General features: G+C 37.3%; 1 protein-coding gene across 16 annotated transcripts in view; it reads right to left on the reverse strand.

The window, feature by feature from the left end:
- Positions 1 to 24449, reverse strand: part of Pkp4 (plakophilin 4) — a 239319-nt gene that overhangs the window by 80242 nt on the left and 134628 nt on the right. For all 16 annotated transcript variants that reach the window (XM_048345412.1, XM_048345410.1, XM_048345408.1 and 13 more), the window contains one exon: positions 14326 to 14438. In XM_048345412.1, coding sequence (XP_048201369.1) covers positions 14326 to 14438 — 113 coding nt within the window. The remainder of the gene's footprint in view (positions 1 to 14325; positions 14439 to 24449) is intronic.

Raw genomic sequence — 24449 nt, forward strand, 5'->3', positions numbered from 1 at the left:
TTAACTGCCTTTTCAGGAACCTCTACAAAATATAGTGTCTATAATCTGTACAAAATATTTTTTCCCCAAATTCATAGCTTTTCACTGACAAATGCTTGTCTTTATTGTGCTATTGGATCCTGGGCCATTCTCTGTTGTCCAGAGGTTAGGGCCATTCCTTCTGAGAAAGAGCTACTTACTCATTTTGGCTTTTCATGTGGATAGTCGCTATTGCACCTCTCATCAAAAGGTTATTCTCAAGGTCTCAGCAGGCAGGAAAAATACAAACAAAGAATAGGTCCATAATTGTAGATTATTTTGCATATGCTATGACTTTGACCCTGCAATAGTATAGGGCCATAATTTGAACCAGGCAAGGCATAACAAATGACATAGGGCATTGGGTCTCTTTTCATAATTATGTATTTGCTGTGATACTAAGGTTACCAAAAGTAAAAATGCACTGAGAGTAAAACAATATATCCTTTATAATAGGATATAGTAGCTCCTAATCTATCAGCAACAGGACAGAAGCCATAAGTTGTCTCCCATTAGCAGCTAGAGATTTGCATTGCTCCTCCACCCTAAACCCAATTGTAGGGGCTGGGAATATGGCCTAGTGGCAAGAGTGCTTGCCTCGTATACATGAGGCCCTGGGTTCGATTCCTCAGTACCACATATACAGAAAATGGCCAGAAGTGGCGCTGTGGCTCAAGTGGCAGAGTGCTAGCCTTGAGCAAAAAGAAGCCAGGGACAGTGCTCAGGCCCTGAGTTCATGGCCTAGGACTGGCAAAAAAAACCAAACCCAATTGTAGATGTGAATGATAAAGTGAGCAAACAAGACAGCTATGGGACAGCAGCTCTCACACTTTATCAAGTGAAGTAAAGGTCAGAGATCTAGAGTCTAATTATAGGATTTCCCATTCAATAACATTTTACTGGATAAACTTGGCCATGCACTCAAAGTGTACTTATAAAAATCATGAGCAACAAACAGGAATAGCAAAGTACTCCTGGGACTTGATGCCATTGGCCCAGGCCTATAAACCTAGCTACTCAATCTTAGGGTTGTGGTTTGAAGCCAGGCAAAGATGCCTGTGAGGCTCCATTTCCAAAATAACCAGTAAAAAACTGGGCTAGAGTCCTGGCTGAAGTGGTAGAGTAACAGCTGAGCAAGCAAGCAAGGTGAACAAGTATGAGACCCTTCATTCAAAGTCTTGCACTGGTAAGGAATAGGGGAGAGTCGTGGTAGTTTTCACTGGCTACTAGCAAGTATGAGTAAAGCATGTGGTGGTCATCCACTAGGCTGAACATTTTGGTATCCTCTAGCTCTATTTTGTTTTCACTCTTGCTTTTACAATTTTCCATTCTACCTGTTCCTCATACTGCTCAGCCGTAATTGTGTAAACACATTCTGAAAAAAGGTCAGATAAAAATAAATAATATTAAGATCAGTTTCCTAAAGCAAAAGCTACTTATGTGATATACAGTGAAAGCATTTCAGAACCAGGAAATGCACTCTACATCACCTTCATGGGGACTGGAGGTGAACATATCTCAGAAGATACTAAATATTCTTGACAAAAGCACTTGTGTTAGTGCTTTGAATCTATGAATAAAAGATTCAGAAGGCCATATGGGAAGAGGGAGATCAAAGAGGATGTAGTATTAGACAAAATAAGACAAACAATCCCCCCTGGCATCTCCATAAATTACAGGAAGCCTGACTTTTGTGGAGGCCCACGCCACAACAGTGTCCTGGCAATTCAAAGCAGATAACAGAATAGAAAAGTTTTCTAACATCTAGGCTGACATTTATTTGGAAGAGAGAAAGTAACTGAGATGAAAAGAGTTAAATGGCTAAACACAATTCTAGACTCTCCTCTGAAGTACTCTGTCAGAACCCAAGATCAGGTCAGGCAAAGGGGCAGTATGAGAATACAGTTTACTGGAAATTGTCTTTTTTCATGGTCTTCAAAATGTTACTGTTTCTCTCCAGTCTATTCTCTCAAAATTATGCAAAAATGAAGATAGGGGAAAAATTTTAAAAATTTACAACAAAGAATATAGTTTATATAAAATATTTTTCTTTTACAAATGAATAAAGAAATTCATGTAAGGCTGGACTTAGTAGAGAGAAGGAAATGGTTCCTATTTTTCCACTTGGTCCCCATTCGAAAAACTGAGCACAGCACTGCACTGGTGTAAGCTGTAGATATCTATAGTAAGAGACACATTGGCACTCAACACCTTTCAAACTGATAAATGGATTGCTTTGATGCCCACAATCTCAATTTGTCCATTAGAATTTAAAATGCTTGGAAAAGTCTTTGTAAAAGTAATTTTTTTATTAAAAAACAATTTCAAGATAAAAGTTTTAAACATTTACTCCCCCTGACCTATTACACAGTTCTGATATTCCAGGGAGGTATGACAGCACACACCTATAATCCCAGTGCTCAGAAGCAAGAGGCAAGAGGCAGAGGCAGACCTACACAGTAAGAACCTTAGAAAAACAGCAGCAGCAACAACAGGTAAATTATTTATTCACATACAATTCTTTCTCTACACAGAGATAAATCAAATTGAATGTGTCTAAAGAATTATATTCACTTTCTGTCCACTGAATAGCCAGAGTAAGATTTAACTTAATTATAATGAATAAAGTTCCTTTGATTTTGAAGAAAAATTGTATTCCAATTATGAAAATGAAGAGGAATATATGTTTTTGCTTTGTTGATAAGAATTTCTCCCTGTAATGCCCTTTTCTGCTCTTGCTTCATAGTTGAACACAATAAACAGAGACTTTAGTATTAAAAAAGAATGAATTAGAAATGGCTTTGTGGTTCAAGTAGAGGTAGAGTGCTAGCCTTGAGCACAAAGACACTCAGGAACAGTGCCCAGGCCCTGAGTTCAAGCCCCAGGACCAGAAAAATAAATTCCAGAGTGTTTGCCAGGTGCTGACAGCTCATGCCTGTAATCCTAGGTACTCAGGAGGCTGAGATTTTAGGATCATAGTTAGAAGTCAGCCCAGGCAGAAAAGTCTATGAGACTCCTTTTGTTTGTTAGTTTTTCAGGTATTTCAAATTTATTATTGCTTATTTTGTGGCTGAGCACATGCTGTGTCATGTAGAATATTCCATTAGTTGTTTTTCTTAATTTTATTTTTATTGAGAAGGTGATGAGCAGGGGGGTTATAGTTACTTAAGTAAGATAATGGGTACATTTGTTTATAATCACTGTTACCCCATCCGTCATTATTTCCACATATCCTTCTCTACTCCCTTTCCCCCAAGTTGTAAGGTTCAAACCCCACACAATGTCAAATGGGTATCAATGTTGCATTGGTTCATCCTTTGTCCTGCTGTTTCTGTGATTCCCTTGGGGCTCCTTAGGAGATTCATTGCCAATTAACCACCAGAAAAACTTGAAGTAGAGCTTAGCTCCAAGTGGTAGAGCGTGAGCCCTTAGCAAAAAAGTTCAGGTACAGTGCCCAGGCCCTGAGTTCAAGTCCCATGACTGGAAAAAAAAGAAAAGAATGAATTTACACATGGGGGTGGGGCACAGTCCAGGATCATCAAACTGGGAGAAAGCCTAGGTGCATGAGCAGATAGACAATATTCAGCAAAGCACATACAATGTTTCTACATAGTAAAAGACAAAGAAATTTCTGGAACACAGGAAAATGAATTTAGACTGTTTTCAATCCTCCTGAAAGCGTTCGCAAATTCCTAATTAGTTTCGCACTTCCATACCCATCCTATGTTTTCTCTTATCTATTTACCCACTCTAGCCCCATATAACTATACACAAGTTCCAAATTACCAAACAAAGGAATGAAACAAAAAAGTAGACTATTAGGAATAATAATAATAATGTACTCAGTCTAATAAAATAGGTATTTCAAAACAGTGTTTTGATACATAGTGGGTGATAAACATCGTTTAGTGTTTAAAATTTCTAGCTTCAATATCTAGCATTTTTCTTTGAAGAAATATGAATCCAAAAAGAAGCATGAGTTTACAAGATGACAAGGAGTTAGTTAACCAGCTTCACCCTTCCTCTATTTTCCAGAACATTCTAACCTCTAGACTTATCCTTAATTTACCACTCCACTCAATAATGTATCTTCTGCCTTTGTATTTATGTGAACATTAGCTTCACTTACTATTTGAAAGTCCTCACTGAGAAGAATTTTGCTCAGAAAATAGATATATGTGTATATTTTGTATTCCTTAAGCACCAGTTCTTGTATTTGGGCTGGCCAATTTGATATGAATTATTTTCTCTGGCTCAATTGCATCATATGGATAATGTAAGTAAAACACAGATCAACCTATAAGTGGCTTAGAGTGAAGATCAGAGAATCCTAAAGTAATTGCCTAGTCTTCCTTTTTCTTAGAACAAGTAAGGTTAGAGAAAATACTCTCATATTGTAATCTATATGTGAACCAGAAATGTTAAGAGGAAGGTCGGTGGGATGCTTAAGTCTTTGAAACAACTTCTTGATACCCCAATAGCACATCAACACGGAAAACACCATTGCTAGGGGCAAATATATAATTGGAGGTTATAAGACGCATTTTTTTAAGCTGTGAAAATCTGTGGCTAGAGACTTTTCTCTTCTTCAGTTTTAGTGTGTTTTTCTCCCTATTTAATAGAGGAGTAACACAATAGCAGAGTAGAAATATCTATGCAAAAACAGATTAGATTGATTTGTTATTAAATAGACTGTGAAGCCTCAGGGAGAAGAGCTATAATAACAATCAGACATTACAAAGTCTGGCAAACTTGTCAGTTTTTTCTTATTTTCTCTCTCCCTAGGCAGACATGCCATGTTCATTTTTGTGGAAAGTTGATTAACTACTGAAAATGAACAAATGGATGGTCCTCACTTTTACATAGATAATCACATTTTCAATTTCCTTTCCCATCCATCAGTGGATCAGAGCTGTATTTAGTGGTTCTCTGAAGGGTTAAGGAAACATCTCTGCACATCACTTTTTCTGCTCTTATCCTGTTGATGGATAATGAGAATGCAAGTTTAACACCAACTTCCTTCTCTTCCATCAAGAAGATTAAAATGATTACAGGAGAGAATGGCAAACTCCTTCTAAATAATTAATGACAGAAAGTACATTAATGGCGGTACAGTCGTTTTCCAGAATTTTTGAATGAGTATTTCCATGACTGTTTGTATCTTGGTGGTGTTGATGAGGAAAAGCACACACAAGCACATGAGCACACGCCACACATAAGCAGCCCAGCAGCACTTGCAGGTGGGACAACAAATCGTGGAGGAGGTAGAGTTGGAGGCTGGGTTATGGCTGTCTTTGGATAGAGTCTGGCTGGGCTGTGGGGAATGAACACAACTGAGGCAAGTCAGGAAAATCAGAAGGTATTTTCAAGAATGTTCATTGGTAACATGGATAGAAACTGGTTGTAGTGGCTGACGTTTATAACTGGGAGGACTGTTGTTTAAGTCAGCCTGTGCAAAACTTAGTGAGACCCCAACTCAACGACAAACTAGATGTAGTGACATCCTCATTGTCAATCTCAGCTACATTGTAGGCAGAAGTAGGAGGATTGTGGCTTGAGGCTAGTGTGCGCAAAAGACATGAGAGCACAACAGAAAAAGAAGGTAGAAAATATTTAAATTGAGGAAGTAGCTCAAGTGGTAGAGGGCCTGTCGAGCAAGTACAAGGCCCCAGAACTAACACACACACACACACACACACACACACACACACACAAACACACACACACACACACACAAATAAACAGGAATAGACCAGAGGTAATTTCAATAAAGAAAAATATAACATGTTCTTAATTATATGTGGAAGCTTAAAATTGTATCTCAAAGAAGTTGAGGCTAGAATAGTGGTTATCAGAGCCTGTGAGGGTGGAGAGTGGGGGACATAGAAAATGTTTAATGGGTGGCCAGGCATCATCTATAGGAGGAAAACCTTCTCATGTTTTACAGGACAATAGGATAGCTTTGTCTGACAAAAATTAAATATTCCAAAGTGATTAGCAGAGAGGACTTTAAATGTTCCTAACATCAAGAAATAATGTCTATCATGAGAAATATGAAGATGATTTTTATCTGATACTTACACATATTTATCTACTGAAATGTTATGCAGTATTAAATAAATCTGTACAATTACTATGTGTCAATTAAAATAAAATATAATAGGAATATTATTGCTACATTAATTATAATATTATAAATTTTCAATAGAGAATGGTTATACCATATAATGATGTTTAAGTATTATAGCTATTTAAGAATGTAGAAGGTAAGCAGTAGGTAGCTCAGACCTATAATCCTAGCTACTCAGGAGGCTGAGGTCTAAGGACTACAGTTCAAAGCCAGCCTGGGCTAGAAACATCTGGGAGACTCTTATCTCCAACTATCCACAAAAAGCCAGAGGTGAAGCTGTAGTTCAAGTGGTAGAGCACTAGCCTTGAGCAAAAAGAGCTCAGGGATGGTGCCCAGGTTCGGAGTAAAAGTCCTAGTTTAAGAAAAAATGAACTAGTACCTATGTGTGTCAAAGAGAAAAATCAAGGTACAATTATACATATATTATACTATTTGTACACATTTAAGAAGCAACATAAGCTATTAGCCACATTTATGATATTCATATATATGTATATATTCAATAATACAGTTACACAAATCACAAAATGACACACAAATAGTTAAGCTATAAAGAAGGGAGAATGGGTCAAAGGAAATTGCATTTCGTATTTATTTCTTTTTTAAAAAGGAGCCAATAATGAACTCTCAGTAATTTTCAATTCTGGGATGTGAGTACTTGAATTTTTGTGATATCACTCACTATACTTTAACATTTCTTAAGATAAAGAAGATTAAAATATACAAGCAACCTCAAAATGATACTCTAAAGAAAATGTAGCATTTAAGAGTATTGCTGTTGCTTTGATATGGCAAACTAATGATTAATTCCTATGAAGCTGTAAGATATTTTTTTTTTCAAGAAGCATCTTAAAATTTCCTATACAAGCTGCATTAGTATTTAAGTATTTTAACAACATGAACACATGCTTTTAAAAACTTAAGATTAAAGAGTGAAGGCTAGAAATATGATTCTTGTTTTGATTCAATAATTCATTACTGCTAAATAATTTAAGACTGATAATTACAGAATGTGAACCATGAGAAATTTCAGGAAATGAAATAACGTTATTCTAATTAAAATGGTTCTTTTAAAGATAATTAAATAATGGCATGATACATATATTTTAAATGCATGGGTCTCTTAATTTTAACAAGTAAATTTTCCTCTTCATTAATTAGAAAAATTAACATGGCTGTGCTTTCTCCATATTCAACCAAATATACACAGTAGTACTGAAATAATCTGAAACTAACACTAAATCTAAAATTATGTTTTTGTGGTTCCTCTAGCCTATATCCACTTAACATTTTAAAATTCTTAGTCTAGGAGATAGCTAACTCATTTTGGAATTATTCACTATAATTAAAATGTTTGTTTCTTTTTTGTGCTGGTCCTAGGGCTTGAACTGTTGGTCTAGATACTATAACTGAGCTTTTGCTCAAAGACAGTGCTCTACCACTTGAACCACAGTTCCACTTCTGGATATTTTGGGTAGCAAATTGGAGATTAGAGTCTCATGAATTTTCCTACCCAGATAGGTTTCAAACCGTAATTCTCAGATCTGATCCTCCTGCATAGCTAGGATTACAGGTTTAAGTGACTGGTTTTATTCCATTGTTTAAGGACAGTATTAAACTAGACAACAAACAACTTTTGTGTGGTTACCATTCCCGAGGCTTGAACTTAGGTCAGGGTCTGAGTACTGTCCCTTAGCCTTTTTGCTCAAGACTAGTAGTCTACCACATGAGCCACAACTTCTGGCTTATTGCCAGTTAGCTGGACTTAAGAATCTTATAGACTTGGGCTGGGAATATGGCCTAGTGGCAAGAGTGCTTGTCTCATATACATGAAGCCTTGGGTTTGATTCCCCAGCACCACATATATAGAAAACGGACAGAAGTGGCGCTGTGGGTCAAGTGGCAGAGTGGTAACCTTGAGCAAAAAGAAGCCAGGGACAGTGCTTAGGCCCTGAGTTCAAGGCCCAGGACTGGCCAAAAACAAAATAAAACAAAAACAGAATCTCACAGGCTTTCCTGCCCAAATTGACTTTAAACTCCAATCCTCAGATTTCAGCATTCCGAGTAGCTAGGATTATAGGCATGAGCCATTGGTGGCCCAGCAGTATTTGGTATAATGTCTGAATTTTATATGGTTGCATTGTTAGCTTAAAATAAGGAAAACCACGCTGGGTATTGGTAGCTCACTTCTGTAAACCTAACTACTCAGGTTGAGATTTGAGGATCACACCTCAAAGCCAGCCTAGGCAAGAAAGTCTGTGAGATTCTTAACTCCAATTAACCACTAAAAAAGCCAGAAGTGGAGCTCTGGCTCAAGAGGCAGAGTGCTAGCCTTGAGCACTGCTTTAGCTCAGGGACAGAGTCCAAGCCCTAAGTTCAACCCTTGGGACAGGCACAAAAAATAAAAGTTGCCACTCTGAGTGATGTGTATGTCTTAGATGTAACTAGCTTGTACTTGAAATGGCAATGAGACACACTAATTAAAAACACCTTTGGGAAAAACTGCTGAACAAAGTGCTCCAGATAAGTGACTGCTGGAGAGCTGCATGTCAGGCCGACTTATTTTCTATCTTTCAGATAGGTGACATTTTATTTCACTGTGTTTATAACAGGAATTATATCAGAAAAATACAGTGTTAGTAAAATTTGTTCACAACAATTTCTACTTCGTAAATATTCACCATGTAGACCTCAAAGAGTGTCTCTGATCATTATTTTCACATATTTAATGGTTTATTCCTTCTTTTGTATGAATTACAAATGGATCTTTTATTTGTTTCACCACTGAGAGTCACTAATGACCAAATATAATACTATGAAAGAAAATTTGTGATGAACTCTGTAGAACATGCTTTACCTACTATAAACTTAAAAGTAAATCAGCACAGACCACTAGCTCAGTAATAAACAAGAATTTATAACATAAGAAAGGGAAAGAAAGTGAGCTTTTGTTGAGATAGTGGGAGAATGGATGACAAGGCCCAAAGAAATCTTCTGTGTACTCTCCGTATCCCCAATCCAGGAACATGAGGAGCAAAGCCTCAACATTGCTTCCTCCTAACCCTGGGACTCAGCAGCATTCCTCACAAAGAAAGTATGGTGTAGCCATACAGTGGAATGTTACTTGGAAACAAACAGCATCGTGACACATGGATGAATCTTGGGAATACTATGCTAAGCAACAGAAGCCAGACCCCAAGGATCATACACACATGTAAGAAATGTCTAGATCAAGCACATCCATAGAGACAGAAAGTAGTGGTGCCTGGAATTGGGGGAAAGGAAGAATGAGGTAAAAATTCTATTGAGTGGGGAGGGTTTCTTTTTTTTTTTTTAATGGGGAATTGATAAAAATATTCTAAAATTAGGCAGTGGCAATGGTTAAATAGCTCTAAAATATGCTACGAAAACACTACAATTTGAACTTCAAAAGTCTAGATTTTAAGGTATGTGGGAAAAAGCTCATTAAAACTAGTTGGTTTTGGCAAGTAAGAGTACTTTAAGTCAAAGGGACAGAACTATATCACACAGTTCTGAAAGTGGTAAATTAAGTAAAAAAAAATGGTTGAGGGACATTCATTCAACCTTTCCAAGGACTCTTCGTCTTTAAAGAGTGTGTTATTTGAGGAAGTTCATTTCCCAATGACTTAAACATATTCACCGAAGAAAGAATCTGAACCATACAAGAGCATTTTCTGTTACTCTCAGGCCTAAAACATGTATAGAATTTTTAATGGGATCAGTGAAAGTCTGATGAGCAGGCACCAGCAAATGACTATAAATTGTGAAAAACAAAAAATGCTGAATGGCTATAGGGAATCAAATCTTTTCATTAAAAATATAAGTTGGGTGGGGGGAGGGGGTGGGGAGCTGGGCACTGACAGTTCATACCTGTAATCCTAGCTATTCAGGAGGCTGCGATCTGAGGATTACTTGAAGTCAGCCAGGGCAGGAAAGTCCCTGAGATTCTTATAACCAATTAACCACCAGAAAACTGTGGCTTAAAGTAGTAGAGCACTCGCTGATCAAGTCTTCTACCTCAGTGTACATGCCATTGGAAGGCTATAGTAATTTCTATCTGATGCCAAATTGCATCACTAGGCCTCCAGCAATTGCTTCCTTGAGAATTTTTTTTGCCAAGCAGGAGTCACTAGAAGTTGTTTAAAGAATAAGCCTGTGTGTCAAAGTGAAAGTTTAGGAACAAGACAGAAAATTACTCATGGGAAAATACCTTAAAGGAAAAAAAATGCTAAGAAAGAAATGCAACGAACAGCAAAAAGCAGCTGCTTCATATTATAAAAGTTTATGAAAATGTTCTCTATGTTCTCTAGGTGGTAGTCACAAAAGTGTACACCAAAGTGTCAGTTAAATTCATAAAAGCGCTGCTACAGATGAGTGGATTTTACTGTAATTTATACTTCTATAAACCTGAATAATTCAAAGTACAGGAGGTACCTGGGAGTTAGAAATTTCTTTATTCCTTCTTCCACTTTACAAACACTCCAAGATGACCATTACTTAATACTATAGTTAAAAAAAAAAAAAAAGGCTAAGTATATGGCTATGGCCCCCTCACTCAGTGACCTTGGGTGCACAGGAGGCAGAAGCAGCAGGATAGGCAGGTTAGTAATGCAGAGCAGGTAGGCCCTTAAATCTAAACTCAACTAAGGAAAGAACAATCCTCTACTGTGATACTGTGGAAGAAAAGAACCAAATCCCATCAAAATTAGTATTTGAAGGCTAGGAACTGCCTCAACAGGAAGTTTAGGGGGCATATTTCCCCTGTGTCTCCTTGTGAGTTTCCTGTGGTAAGCTGTATAATAGAGTACTCCCTGAGAATCATTTGTTACTAAAGTACATATGCTCTATGCCCAGTAGACTGCAACACAGGACATTTCGCATCTCAGCACTCACTGCTGCCCATGACACTCATAGGCTCTGCAGACAGAAACAGTCATAGTGGGCAGCCTGCTTAGTGCACCTGAAATTGCTCCATTCCGGGACATATGCTCAACCTAATCCTGAGTGCAGCTCAGTGGTGGAATTGGTCCCCTGGAGAATTCCTTTTTGTTAAGGTGCTACTCTGTCCCTTTGTATTCCATTTAACATCAGAAACACCCCCTATCAACCTGCTTTTGTAAATGATTGGCTAGAAACCACTGAAGGTGCTACTTGCTTCACCTGTCATCTTCTAATGAGACCAAACAAGAGAAAAGATTTAAGCCTCTGCCCTAGTAAAGGGGTAGGTGGGAAGGCGGGGCAGGCTGTGAAGAATCCTCCTGAGCAACCTGGTTTGCTTTTATGTCATAGACACGTAATTTATGAAGCTTATTAGTACTTTTGCCTTTAGCATACCTACTAGGATAGCAGAAGTGGTTCTCTCTCTTTCTTATATAAAAGACATGTGGCAACTTACATTTTTGGTACTGTTTTAAACTTGACTTCATCTTATTTTTGAAATTTTTAGTCTTCATCTTTCCCTAATTTCCACATTCTATTTTGAGCTTTTATATTTTTAAAGGTATTTCAAATAATTTGGGATAAAGTGAAATATTAAAACACACAGATAACATTTATTCAGAACAAATGTATAAGCCCACATTTAAGGCTATGTAAAGTGTTGGTCTAATACATCCTCTCTGGATATAGGTTAAGAACTATTATAATATATTGATATTGCTAGACTTTTTAATACTTTTTTGTGGAAAATTAAACAAATGGAAAAAATCAGATAAGAAATTATTGAAGACTATTGCTTCTAAAAAGTCATTAATAGAAAAACTAAGCAAGTTCACTTTATGGCACTCTGTAAGTCGATTAAAAGTGTGAGAGAACCGAAGTGCTCATTATTAAAGCCACTCAATACAAGGTGATCTGGAAGATATTCTTATTTTTCCTTATGTAAAGTTAATACAAATAATTCAAAGGAAAAAGTAAAATGAGTATTTTTGATTTTTCAAATGTCCAAATCTTTTTGCCATATTGTCTTCACTAAGAATGAAGAATTATTGAAGACTATTGCTTCTAAAAAGTCATTAATAGAAAAACTAAGCCATATTGTCTTTACCCTGTGAACAGTGAGGCAATGGAATGAATAAAATCCAACAGGAAGCTTCATAAGAAGCAATTCCTCTTTTGAATTAATTAGAAATGGCTGGCAGGAAAGGGGATGTAGGTGGTAAAATCAACTTTCAATTTATATCCTTATACTGTGGCTCTAAAAATGGACAGTTAGAGGAACTGGGAGAAACAGGGGAGAGGTGTATCTCTCAAATAACACATTAAAATGTTTTCTCTCCCTTTGCTAATATACTGTTTTCTAATATTTCCTTGTTAGAGTATAGACCTTGCAGTCATTGATCAGAACAACTGTATCCATAGTCTTTTTAGGTCCATAGGAAAGATCCTGAAGGAAAAGGAAATACAGATACAAAATGGATGGCCTGATGGCATAGCATCCTCCAATGAGCTCAAAACCTACTGGACCACATTAAACTTTATCATTCATTCAATGATATTCTATCTGCAGAGTATCCTCTAATGAGCTCAAAACCTACTGCATTATATTAAACTTTACCATTCATTCAATGATAATCTATCTGGGTGACAAGGCTTTGGGATAGGAAAGGCCTCACCACATAACTGATAAGCTGACAGGGGCCCAGTCAGACAATTCTGATTTTCTATGAGAGAGAGAGAGAGAGAGAGAGAGAGAGAGAGAGAGAGAGAGAGAGAGAGAGAATTTTCCCTGAGGAACTTGGAAAAGGCTGTAAGGAAATATTAGCATTTAGTTGAAGCATCAAGAATAGAGTAAGGCAAGCCAAGTGGATCAATTACCATTTCAATTAGAGTTTACTAAGATTACCATTGAAATTACCATTTCAACTAAGAGTTTATTACAGTTCTTCATACTAATTGGTAAATACATTGGGGAAATGTATCAGACCATGTTATTATTTCCCTTGTTAATACTAAAGCTGTAGATAAATTTTAAAAATACTGAATAGAATTAAAACTAATGTCTGTTTTGATAATCTTTCTTCATTTCTTTGATAAATTACCTCATTGACAGAATTAGAAACTTATAATTTATAATTTCATACCTTGACTTTTAACTATAAAAACTTGCTTATGTAGAAAACCTAGCTAGAAAACTTATCTAGGAAAGTGATCACATAATTTTCTATTTGGTTTTAAAGGAGTTTTTGACTCTTCTATGTTTTATGCATTAATGAACACAGCAATATACACAAATTTCAACAATATACATGATTGTCAAGCTAGAAATGAAAAATTCAGGGAAATACAATTTACAGCCTAATAGTTTAAAATGCATACCAACAAGTGGCATGAAAAGGGAAACTGAAAATAGCATTTTATTCAGCAAAAAAAGAGGGGGCTTTTTCCCTATGAGTAACAGACACTGAGGAGTAGTAGAATTATGTGGCTAGAAGTAAATGAGGTAAATTATTGTGGTTATATCTATTCAAGGGCAAACAAACCCGACTTAAAAATGTAAGCAATAGAAATATTTTACAGGAGACTTTCTAGAAATGTGTAATTACTAAGAAAGAAATCCACAGATAAGATGGTGAGCAATTTAACTATTTTATTTGAAGTTTGCCATAGCAATCTATACAATGGTCTTTTTAAGAAGAATCAGAGAGCTGATTCTGTTTTTCAGTCAAATACTATTTATACTATATTTATACTGTATACAATGAACTATATTTAAATTCCCGATGCTTCATGTAGTAATTAGTAATTATATTCTAGAAAAACAACTAAAACTTGCCAGTTAAAAATATCCTTTTGTCGAAAAAAATCCACATTAAGTTTTCAAAGCAACAGTCAACAAGGTTTACCAAACAGCTGGCAATTAACTGTGAAATATCCATCAACTGTGTCTCGATACAAGAAATCAAATTTCTGTAGGCAGTATAGCTTCTTTCACTATTGAAGCTTCCCAATAAAACATACAACACTTTAGGCACAGGACTGAAAGGTAATCAATATTGTAAGAGGCTTCTCAAAATTAAAATAAATTGACCTTTTTGTTGTCAAACTCTGGAGGCAAATTAACAGGACAACACTAACAGAATCACCTGCTACTTCTAGGACAACATACTAAGAAATGTAACTTGAGGAGGTGTAAAGAAAGAACCACTGGTCAGTACCTGGTGCTGGCGATGCTTGGTGATTCTGCTCCAAGCCTACATCTTTCTAGCTGACTGGCAACAATCTGCCTTTCCACTTCCAGTTCTCGAGTAAGTCGTTGAAACTGAAGCTCCTGTGATTCAAGGGAATAAAAGGCATGTAAGGCAGTGAAGCTTGCTGCTGAGCCAGATATGAGAATTAATGTATGTAACAGGAAACACAGGAACATACCCATAACATAAATCTATCTGTAGTGGGGCTTTGTCAAGTGCTAGGTCTAGATGACATATATATGTGACTATTTTTAACTTAAAGGGACCAGAGTTTTAAGTTTTTGGTATGTGTTGTTTTTTTTTCAATCAGTCTTTTGTTGTTTTGTGGTACTGGGGTTTGAACTTGGCACCTTATGCTTTATCACTGAGCCACACCTCCAACCTCGTTTCCCCCTCACTCTTGTTATTTTGAAATTCGTATCTCTTTCAGGCATGTGCCTGAGCCAACACCTGTCTGCTTTAGGTTTCCCAGTGTGGCTGGGATAACAGGAGCACACTGTCATGTCCAGCTTCCCTTGTATGGATGAAGTCTCACAGACGTTCCCCTGGGGCTGCTCAGGAACCAAGATCCTCCCAAACTTAGCCTTCCACATAGGTGGAGATGACAGGCATACACCGCTGTGCTCACCTGTGTCCAGAAGGGATTTCCAGAACTTTCCTGTCCAGACTGTCCTCAAACCAAACCCTCTCCATCCTCAGCTTCCCAAGTAGCTAGGACTATAGGTATAAACCAATGGGCACCTGGCAAGTAATAATCCTTTAAACAGTATTTCTGTAACATGCCATATTAAACTTAAGGTTTGCAGAGACTTCACTTGAAGAGTTTATGGAAGCACAGCAACCTATGGGCCCCTTCCTGCTAATTGGCTGATTTTTTTCCCCCATAACATAATGTATGGAAGAACAGCATTAAAAAAAAAAAGTAAATCTCCACAAGAATCACTTTGCCACGTTTGATAAAAAGCCACTTAAGTAAGGAAAAACCTATTCTAATCCCACAGAAAATCTCTATATTTGTCTACAACATAATCAACAAAATTTTCTATGTTCACAAATGTATTCATGTGAGCAAAGGAAGAGAGAAGAAGATGAAAGAGAGTAAACTACAATGTGAAAATGTACTAAAGCTGGAAAGATGTCTAAGGAAATTAAACTCTTCAATCTATGCTATATCACGAAGGCAAACAAGTTCTAGTGTAAGAGAAACGCTTGCATTTTATTTGTACTTCTTTCATTGTTAGCTTGATAGGATTTTAATAAATAAATAGTTTATCATCCAAAAAAGAATCTGAACATCAAATCACACACAGTTTGAAGGCTTTAAACTACAAATCACATCTCTAAGAATATCAAGACTCTCTGTATCCTATTCTCTCTCAATAAGTCTATTTAAAGCAAACACCAAACTATAAGCAGTTCAACTTGACAATGACTATTGGTTCAAAATACTAGGCATATGAAACCTAAAAACTAATCAGGAATAAAACTAAAATATCTTATGCATTCATTATAAAATTTTAATTGAGGAGAACATTAACTTCCTGTGGAATTAGGCACGTGTAATCTATTTGAAAGCACTGGCTTTGCAAAGCCCACAGCTATTTAAAACAAATAAACAACAAGAAAAAAAACAATAACCTCTGACTCTTTATCACCTTCTGATATTCAGAATCATTTCCTAATGAACTCAACTGATATAATCACATTGGATAGGTGAATATTAACTAGCTTAATAATACTGTACAGTATGATCACAGTAGGTAAGGACAATGCCTGCCTCTGCCTAACAATTCCTAGACTGCTGGTTCTTAATAAAAAGAACCAGTAACAAAAGACCAGATACACATAAATTGTACAATATTCAGATTCAAGCTAAGGCAATCTTATCAAGTAATATTATACTTACCTTGCACTATTTCTTTGCTCTTATATAGCATGTTTTTGTGCCAGGTTCATTCTTTTATTCATTTTACTTTATTATTATACACATATTTTCTCACAAGACTAGCAGGGATCACTCAAAAATCCCCAGTATTCCTCAGACCACTATAGTACCTTTGTCCACGGCTTTCAATGGCTTCCTAGAGACTGGGAGCTGGAGTGCTTTCCTTGTTTTAGGACAGTCAAAAGCTACCATACCAGAGCAGGATTAAGGTTTGTTTCAAATAAGAACTCAGCAAAACCTAGAGGTCTAATGGCTAGGTGATGCATCTTAAAAAAGAGATTGATCACACTATAGAGGCATATGTGAATCATTTTTCCTTTTTCTAATTATTTAAATTTAATTGGGTATTAACTTGAAGTGGTGAAAGATTGTTTTGGGGGGGAGTTTGTTGCAATGGTTTTGCTGTAAAAAGTGTTTCAAACTCTGCTGAAGGGTTTGTTAGCTGAAAAGTGAGTGCTGGTAACAGTTCACCAATCCGTGGCTGCTCATTCTTGCCTACTTTTTCCCTCCGAAGGAGGTTAGCATTGAAGGTGATATGGAGAAGCCTGCATGCATGTTTAGTTCTTTGTTTCTTCTCCTTCCCTTTCCCCTGCCATCCCTTCATAATTCCTCCTCCCTTCCTTCTCCTTCGCTTGCTCAACCTCTTTCGTTCAGTATGTGTAACTTGAAGCTAATTAGTACTACTGGATATCTGACTGGAGCCACAGATACAGAATCTGTACTGTTCTTACTGAAACACAGCATGGGATTAACATTAAAATTAAATAAAACAAACCTAAATGAAAAATGCCGAATACATTGTGCTTCCATCCTTTATACTTCTAAAATAAAATCTCTGGTCCAAACATATTGACAATGTTATGTTTGTCTGAATGTGAAAAGATATAATATACCCCATTCCAAAAATCATTTATGTTTCCCAAAGATGTATATTTTGCAAAAACAAAAATGTTGCTTGTAATCTGGTTGTGAAGAATACTGAGTCATCTAAGTCTTTGACATGTCCTGTTTTCCAGGCCACTTAACACAGTATTTATGTTAATCATTAAAGTATAACATGTATATTTTAAAAAAAGAACTCAGCAAAAGAACTCCATTTATAGAAAACAATTCCACTGTAGATTTTAAAAATCATGTTTGTAACTGTCTAAATGTCCTTGCAAACAACCTTGTAAGGAAATGGCTGAAAAAATTCCTTAGAGGCAAAGGTAGAACAGTTTCCCATAACCTCTTTCCTCAGCAGAGACAAGTGAGTTTGGCACAGTCTAGAAGATGCACACTGTTCTAGACTTGAGATTTCTGACATCATTAAACAGGAAGCTCTTTTCTCTCTTCTTCCTTTCCGCTGCACTCCAATATTAGATTTCAAGGTGAAGATCCCAATTGTGTATGCAATATGTTATTGTTAGTAGTTTATCTGACCCAATTACATATATGAACTGGACAGTTCCTGAAAGCTTAGTCTCAAACTCTTTTATCCAGTCCTAGAACCAAGTGTGGAATCCATCAGTGAACACTGAAGGAACCTGAGTTTTGCTTAGTGAGGTCAGCCTGTTTCAATTAGAAGGCACCTTGCTTTAAACAGCTACAGAAACCATCACAGTTGAGTTGCTAGGAAAGCCTGAGTTGTTAGAAAAGCCAATGTACCTGTGATATAGCTAATGTTCTTATTTAAAAGCTGGGTGATTCCATTAGTAGTCTTATGAACTGAATAAAGTCCACATTACTTTCCTATTGGCTATGGAGCCCATGGCATTAAAAATCATATATTATTATTATCATTGTTATTATTATTATTGTGTGTATATGTATGTGTGTGTGCCAGTTCTGGGGCTTAAACTCAGGGCCTAGGGTGCTATCTCTGAGCTTTTTTGCTCAAGTCTAGTACTCTACCATTTGCAGTCCACTTCTGACTTTTTATTTTATTTTATTTTTTCTATTTATTGTCAAAGTGATGTACAGAGAGGTTACAGTTTCATATGATAGGCCTTGGGTACATTTCTTGTACTGTGTGTTTTGGACTTCCCCAGGCTGGTTTCAAACTGTGATCCTCAGATCTAAGCCTCCTGTGTAGATATGCTTATAGTTGAGAGAGCACAGCTAACTGAAGTTTTCAGTTTTTTTTTTTTTTTTTTTTTTTTGTGGCCAGTCCTGGGGCTTGGACTCAGGGCCTGAGCACTGTCCCTGGCTTCTTTTTGCTCAAGGCTAGCACTCTGCCACTTGAGCCGCAGCGCCACTTCTGGCCGTTTTCTGTATATGTGGTGCTGGGGTATTGAACCCAGGGCCTCACGTATACGAGGCAAGCACTCTTGCCACTAGGCCATATCCCCAGTCCCTGAAGTTTTCATTTTTAATGAAAAATATCTGTGGGGCGCACCGACCAACCCCACCTGGTCCCGCCCCAGAGGCGTGTAACTGTTGTACCGCCTAGGGAAGAGGGATCCCGGCTAGCCCCTCCTGCCTTCCCAGTCCAGAACCGGAAAGGCGGCTCTAGCTGGCCACGCCTCCCAGCCTTAAGACCACATGCAGCTAGATGGCAGCCAGTTGTAACCTGGGGGCATCCTGCTAATTTTGATGTAGACTTAGGCCGCCCCTTAGGGAGGTCCCATGGCCTTCCGCCCTTGGCTGACAGCTCCGACCACCAATCGTAGCCCCTGGCTAGGTATGTTACACCCCTCCTCTTCCTGCCTCTATTGCCCATATTTAAGATCGGTTCACACCAAATAACAGAGAGCGGTCTTGAACTTCTTTCTCCCTAGTAGTCTGTCTAACCTCCGGCGAAAGGTTGGGTTGGGCTGTGTGAGGGCAACTCGTGGCTCGTTACCTATTCTGGGCTTACCCTGCGCAGGGCGCGCTTCCTCACCTCTCCCGCTGGTCAGGAGAGCGCCCGGGGCGCAGGGACCCCTGCAGTATCCTAACTAATGTGTGCCCACACTTCTTATGAGCTTTGTTAATGTGCCAGAAATCAGAGTACCAGGTAGCTAGAAACTATGGGATTATGCTGTGGGTAGTGTCTAATGTCTATAATCCCAGCTACCCAAGAGGCAGGCATTGGTAGAACCATAGTTCAAGGCCAGCCTGGACAAAAAAAAATTAGTGAAATACTATCTCAACCACTAAACTGGGCACACATCTTATAATACTGACAACATGAACTTAAGTAGTAAAGTAATGGCTTTAGGCCAGAAATTTTAGTTAAAAAATAACTAAAACAAAAAGGGACATGGGTGTGGCTTAAGAGGTGAAGCACCTATCTAGTAAGCCTGAGGTCCCGAGTTCAAAACCCAGTACTGCCAAAAGAAAATAAGAAACATGGGATTTTTGAATGCTATCTAATACATATGAATATTTAAAAGTAAATATGTGCTTGCTTTGGTGTAAAATGATGGCGGTTGCCCTACAGAAGCTGGCTCCAGGGCGGAGGACGAGGATATAAATATTTGACAATTTTGTCTCTACTGGCTTCTTAGATTGACGGATGAGGAAGAAAGCATTTCGCACTCAGATAAAAACACATCCCATGATTTCTAAAATAACTCATTAAGATGATTATGCAGAGATATAAACCTAGCTATCTAATTTTTTAAACAATATCCTCCAAACATATACTATGCAAGCTGATCCTTCAATCAGAAAGCAAACCTGGACATGTGGGTTATAGGGCGATCTTATGTTTGTTCTCTTTTGAGAAAAAAGGGGAGTATTAATGTTAGAAGTGTTTTCCAATGATTTTGTAGATGGCAACTTTCTCATACTTTGGCAATCAAATCCATAAACTTATACAGAATGTCAAGGCTATGATAAGCTATAAAAACAGAATCAGTTAAGATATTTTCCAAATGTCTTCTCTAGCTTTACTTCATCTCCCTCATGTAAACAATGATAATTGACTATGGAAAGAGTCAAAGGTCTAGAAGAAAAAAAATAAGCCCTGCTTTCATGACAGAGGAAAGAGATCAGCTGGTGAAAAAGCTCAAGGCAGGATTTGCTGTTCCCGATGCCAGTAGAGGGCCTGGTTTGAACTTCACTGGTGTCTTACTTGAAAAAAAATAATAAGAAAAAAGACCAGACCTAGACTTGCTCAGAATTTGAGGCTTAGCTATGGGTTTCAATTCTGCATGGTATCTAATATTCTTTCTTGTCTAATCTGGCATTTCTTTCCCCTCTCCTCCACAGGAGTTCATCCATGACAAATATTCTGAAGACAAAATTTCATCTTGGTGAAAATCAAATCTACAAGACTCTTGTATTTTGACTTCTTACTATAGAATGATAAAACAATGAATTTCTGTATAACTGAGTCACAAACCAGCTATAACAAATATTTTTTAAATTCCCATTTTTTGCTTCAGATTCATTGAGAAATAAAGTACTATAAGTTTATTTTGAAACACAACAATCCGTTGTGCTTCTGCTATGGCATACTTACAGATCCACAAAAGATATACCATGTTGCTTTGTATATCCATATGATTTATGTAAAAGGAATATTGGTTTTTTTGTAGAATGCTTTGAGTACTTCAATATGATATTTAAATTTATCAATATCAATACATGTGCATCTAGTTTACTTTTACTGCCCAATAGTACTCTATTTTACAGTTAGAGCAAAATGTTTTCATTTTCTCATCATGATGAGCCTTGGGTTGTTTCTACTTGCTTATGCAATTAAAATATTCTGTGAAATAGACATTCTTGAATAAAACATCTTATGCCTATCAAGACAGACTTCTCCAAAGAAGCAGAGGTAGAATTTTGAGGTTAAAAAAAATGTGGACCTCTTCAATTTTGTTTGATGACAGTTTTTAGACTCCTTTTAAGAGTAAATGTATCCATGAGGGACAAGGCAACAAACAGTACAAGAAATGTTATCCAATGCCCAACGTATGATACTGTAACCTCTCTGTACGTCACTGTGATAATAAAAATTTGAGAAAAAAAAAAAAGAAATACAGAGGACACTTCAAAAAAAAAAAAGAGTAAATGTATCCATTAATAATCTACCTGGCATTGTAAGAGAGTTCTGACTTTTCCACATACTCATGGTTACTGATACCATTTGCATTTGAGGGCTAAAATCCCAACTCTCTTCCCTTCTGTAGTCACATACTTTTTTATTCTGTAATTCCCTGGCTAACAACTTCTTTTCCTGGGTCTAAAGTCTTAAGACGAAAATTCCTCCCTCCTGCCAGCACCTAGACCTGCTATCCTCTTTGGAACAGGCTTTTAATCACATTACACTAAATGTGAATGTGTACATTTCTATCCCTGGACAAGGAATCTCACCATCCTTCCACCTTGGGCATCACTTAAGATCAGCAGCTTTGGCAGCTATCTTCACAGTACTAGCAAATTTTAATGCTTAGTCAGCAGAGGATTCTTTGATTTCAGGTTTCCTTTCTGTGAATGTTTTCCTTTCTTCCTAGCTTAGCAATGCTTTAAAAAGTATGATGTAATCACTCAACAGTATATTTAGTTTCATTCAGGAGAAAATGGTTATTTAGCTTGTTAGATCTACATCACAGGCTTTTCATATTTTCTCCTAATGTCTCTTGGCTATATCATGAAGAGTTTCTTAAGGACTACATTTAGCTAACTATTTCCCTCTTTGCCCTGTTCATGATTTCTCTCTTGTACCATATATTCTTTTCCCCAAAGGTATTTGCCATTTCAGATATTTCTACTTGGTTCTTTTACATGTCTGCTTGCTCTTGCATGCTCCTTTACAGTAACAGATTTCCCTTCTTTCCTTCTTATTTACGTTTCCTTTTACCTAAATTTCCAGCTTCCACAGTCCTAAAAGGGGTGATTAATTGGAAATTCCAGTACCTCTTTGAAACTGGAATATTGGGTATCCTGCACATGCAGACACAAGACAACTGTGTCTGTCTGGCTCCGGAAATGTTCAGTATCGAGTATTCATACTCCTATCCACTCTGATCAGCAGGAGTAGCTCCAATCAAACTCCCAGTTGTAAAGACTGATGCTGGCACTAAAAGCAGAAAATGCTCCACCCTCCTGTGGCCACCTCATTTCTCTGACCCTCATTAAACCCTCATGGACAGACACAGTGTCACATCTCCTGACCCTTTCCAACTGTGCCCTGGCAAAGTCCCACGACAGATTACAAACTGTTCATTTTTTCATCAGGATAGTCTCTATCTCTGTGTTACCAAGAATATCCTCTTACTGAATATCCTTTAACTGAAATATAGTTCTTTTCTAAAAATACAACATTTTCCTATAGTTCTCTGGAGAGAACCAGGCAGTCTTCCACACCCCAGTCTGAGGTGCCTTGAAGAAGGGAAGTGACTTTTATCTAACTCCTTGCCACCTCTGCTTCTGAGCACAAAGTTGTTTACAACATCCTCATTGTCGGTATGTTATGCAATTATTCTCATTGTCAGGGTTGTGCTATCAATGTCTTTGTCTCTTCTAGGATGATCTTGCTTCTTTTTCTTTTTGGAATCCTCAACATTTCATTTTAAGACATTTCTATCTAAAAACACCATATATTAGTGTTCCTCAATCTGCCTTCTTCTCCTTTGACCTCTTTTGATAAATATTTTATTTTATATTGATTCCTTTTTAAAGATATAGTGTCATTCTAGACACTATCATCATTGAAATCCAGATTCCAAATGTTTTTACAATTTTCTAATAGAAATGTTAAACATTTTTAATATAAATTAAATTACATAATAATTTCAATAAACTCATATGTATGCAAAAAATTATCTCATATTAGCAATACATGTAAAACACAATGAGGATTCAAGGGGTGGTTCAGGTGGTGAAGCACCTGTTTAGCAAGGTCAAGCCCTACTATCATCAAAACAACAGCAGCCGGAGGCTGGGAATATGGCCTAGTGGCAAGAGTGCTTGCCTTGTATACATGAAGCCCTGGGTTCAATTCCCCAGCACCACCTATATAGAAAATGGCCAGAAGTGGCGCTGTGGCTCAAGTGGCAGAGTGCTATCCTTGAGCAGAAAGAAGCCAGGGACAGTGCTCAAGCCCTGAGTCCAAGCCCCAGGACTGGCCAAAAAAAAAAAGAAAAGAAAAGAAAAGAAAACAACAACAGCTGCAACAAATATGAGAAATCGTCAATACCTTTCCATGCCCTTAAATCTCATCATGAAAGCACTAACTACCATTTACATTAAAACATGAAAACAGACATGGTTACTGTATGATAAAATTACTTAAGAAAACATAGTAGTGTACAAGCAGAAAGGGAAAAAAGGAAAATAACCTCAAAAAGAATAAATATCTAGGAATTAACCTAACCACAGATGTAAAGGACCTATTTAATGAAAACTATAAAAATTTAAAGAGAAAAATCAAGGAGGACACCAGGAAATGGAAAGACATTCCCTGCTCATGGATAGACAGAATCAATATTGTCAAAATGGCCATACTGCCAAAAATGATATACAAATTCAATGCAATCCCCATCAAAATACCAACGACATTCTTTACTGAAATAGAGAAAACAATCCAAAAATTTATATGGAACAAAAGACCTAGAACAGCCAAAGCAATTTTAGGCAAAAGAAGCAATGCAAGTGATACCACAATCCCAGATTTTAAGTGCTACTACAGAGCCATAACAACAAAAACAGCTTGGCATTGACACAAAAATAGACCTGAAGACCAATGGAATAGATTGGAAGACCCAGAAATAAAACCACAGACAGTCAACTGATTTTTGACAAAGACATACCATGAAAAAAACACAACCTTTTCAACTATTGGTGCTGGGAGAAGTGGGCAGACATGTGCAGAAAACTAAAAGTGGCCCCCAGCTTGTCACGAAGCACTAAGATTCAACTCAAAATGGATTAAAGACATCAATGTCAGACCTGCAACTCTGAAAGTATTGCAGGACAGAGTAGGAGAAACACTAGAACTTACAGGCACAGGCAGGAACTTCCTGAACAGAGTCCCAGGGGCACAACATATTGGAGAGAGACTTGACAAATGGGACTATATTAAAATAAAAAGTTTCTGCACAGCTGAAGAGATTGCTACTAAACTAGAAAGACAGTCAACCAAATGGGAAAAGATATTTTCCAGCAAGGCAACAGACAAAGGCCTAATATCCATCACATACAGAGAGCTCAAGAAACGAACCCCTTCCAAAGC

The sequence above is a fragment of the Perognathus longimembris genome, chromosome 4, assembly GCF_023159225.1.
Source record: "Perognathus longimembris pacificus isolate PPM17 chromosome 4, ASM2315922v1, whole genome shotgun sequence".
NCBI classification, from domain to species: domain Eukaryota; kingdom Metazoa; phylum Chordata; class Mammalia; order Rodentia; family Heteromyidae; genus Perognathus; species Perognathus longimembris.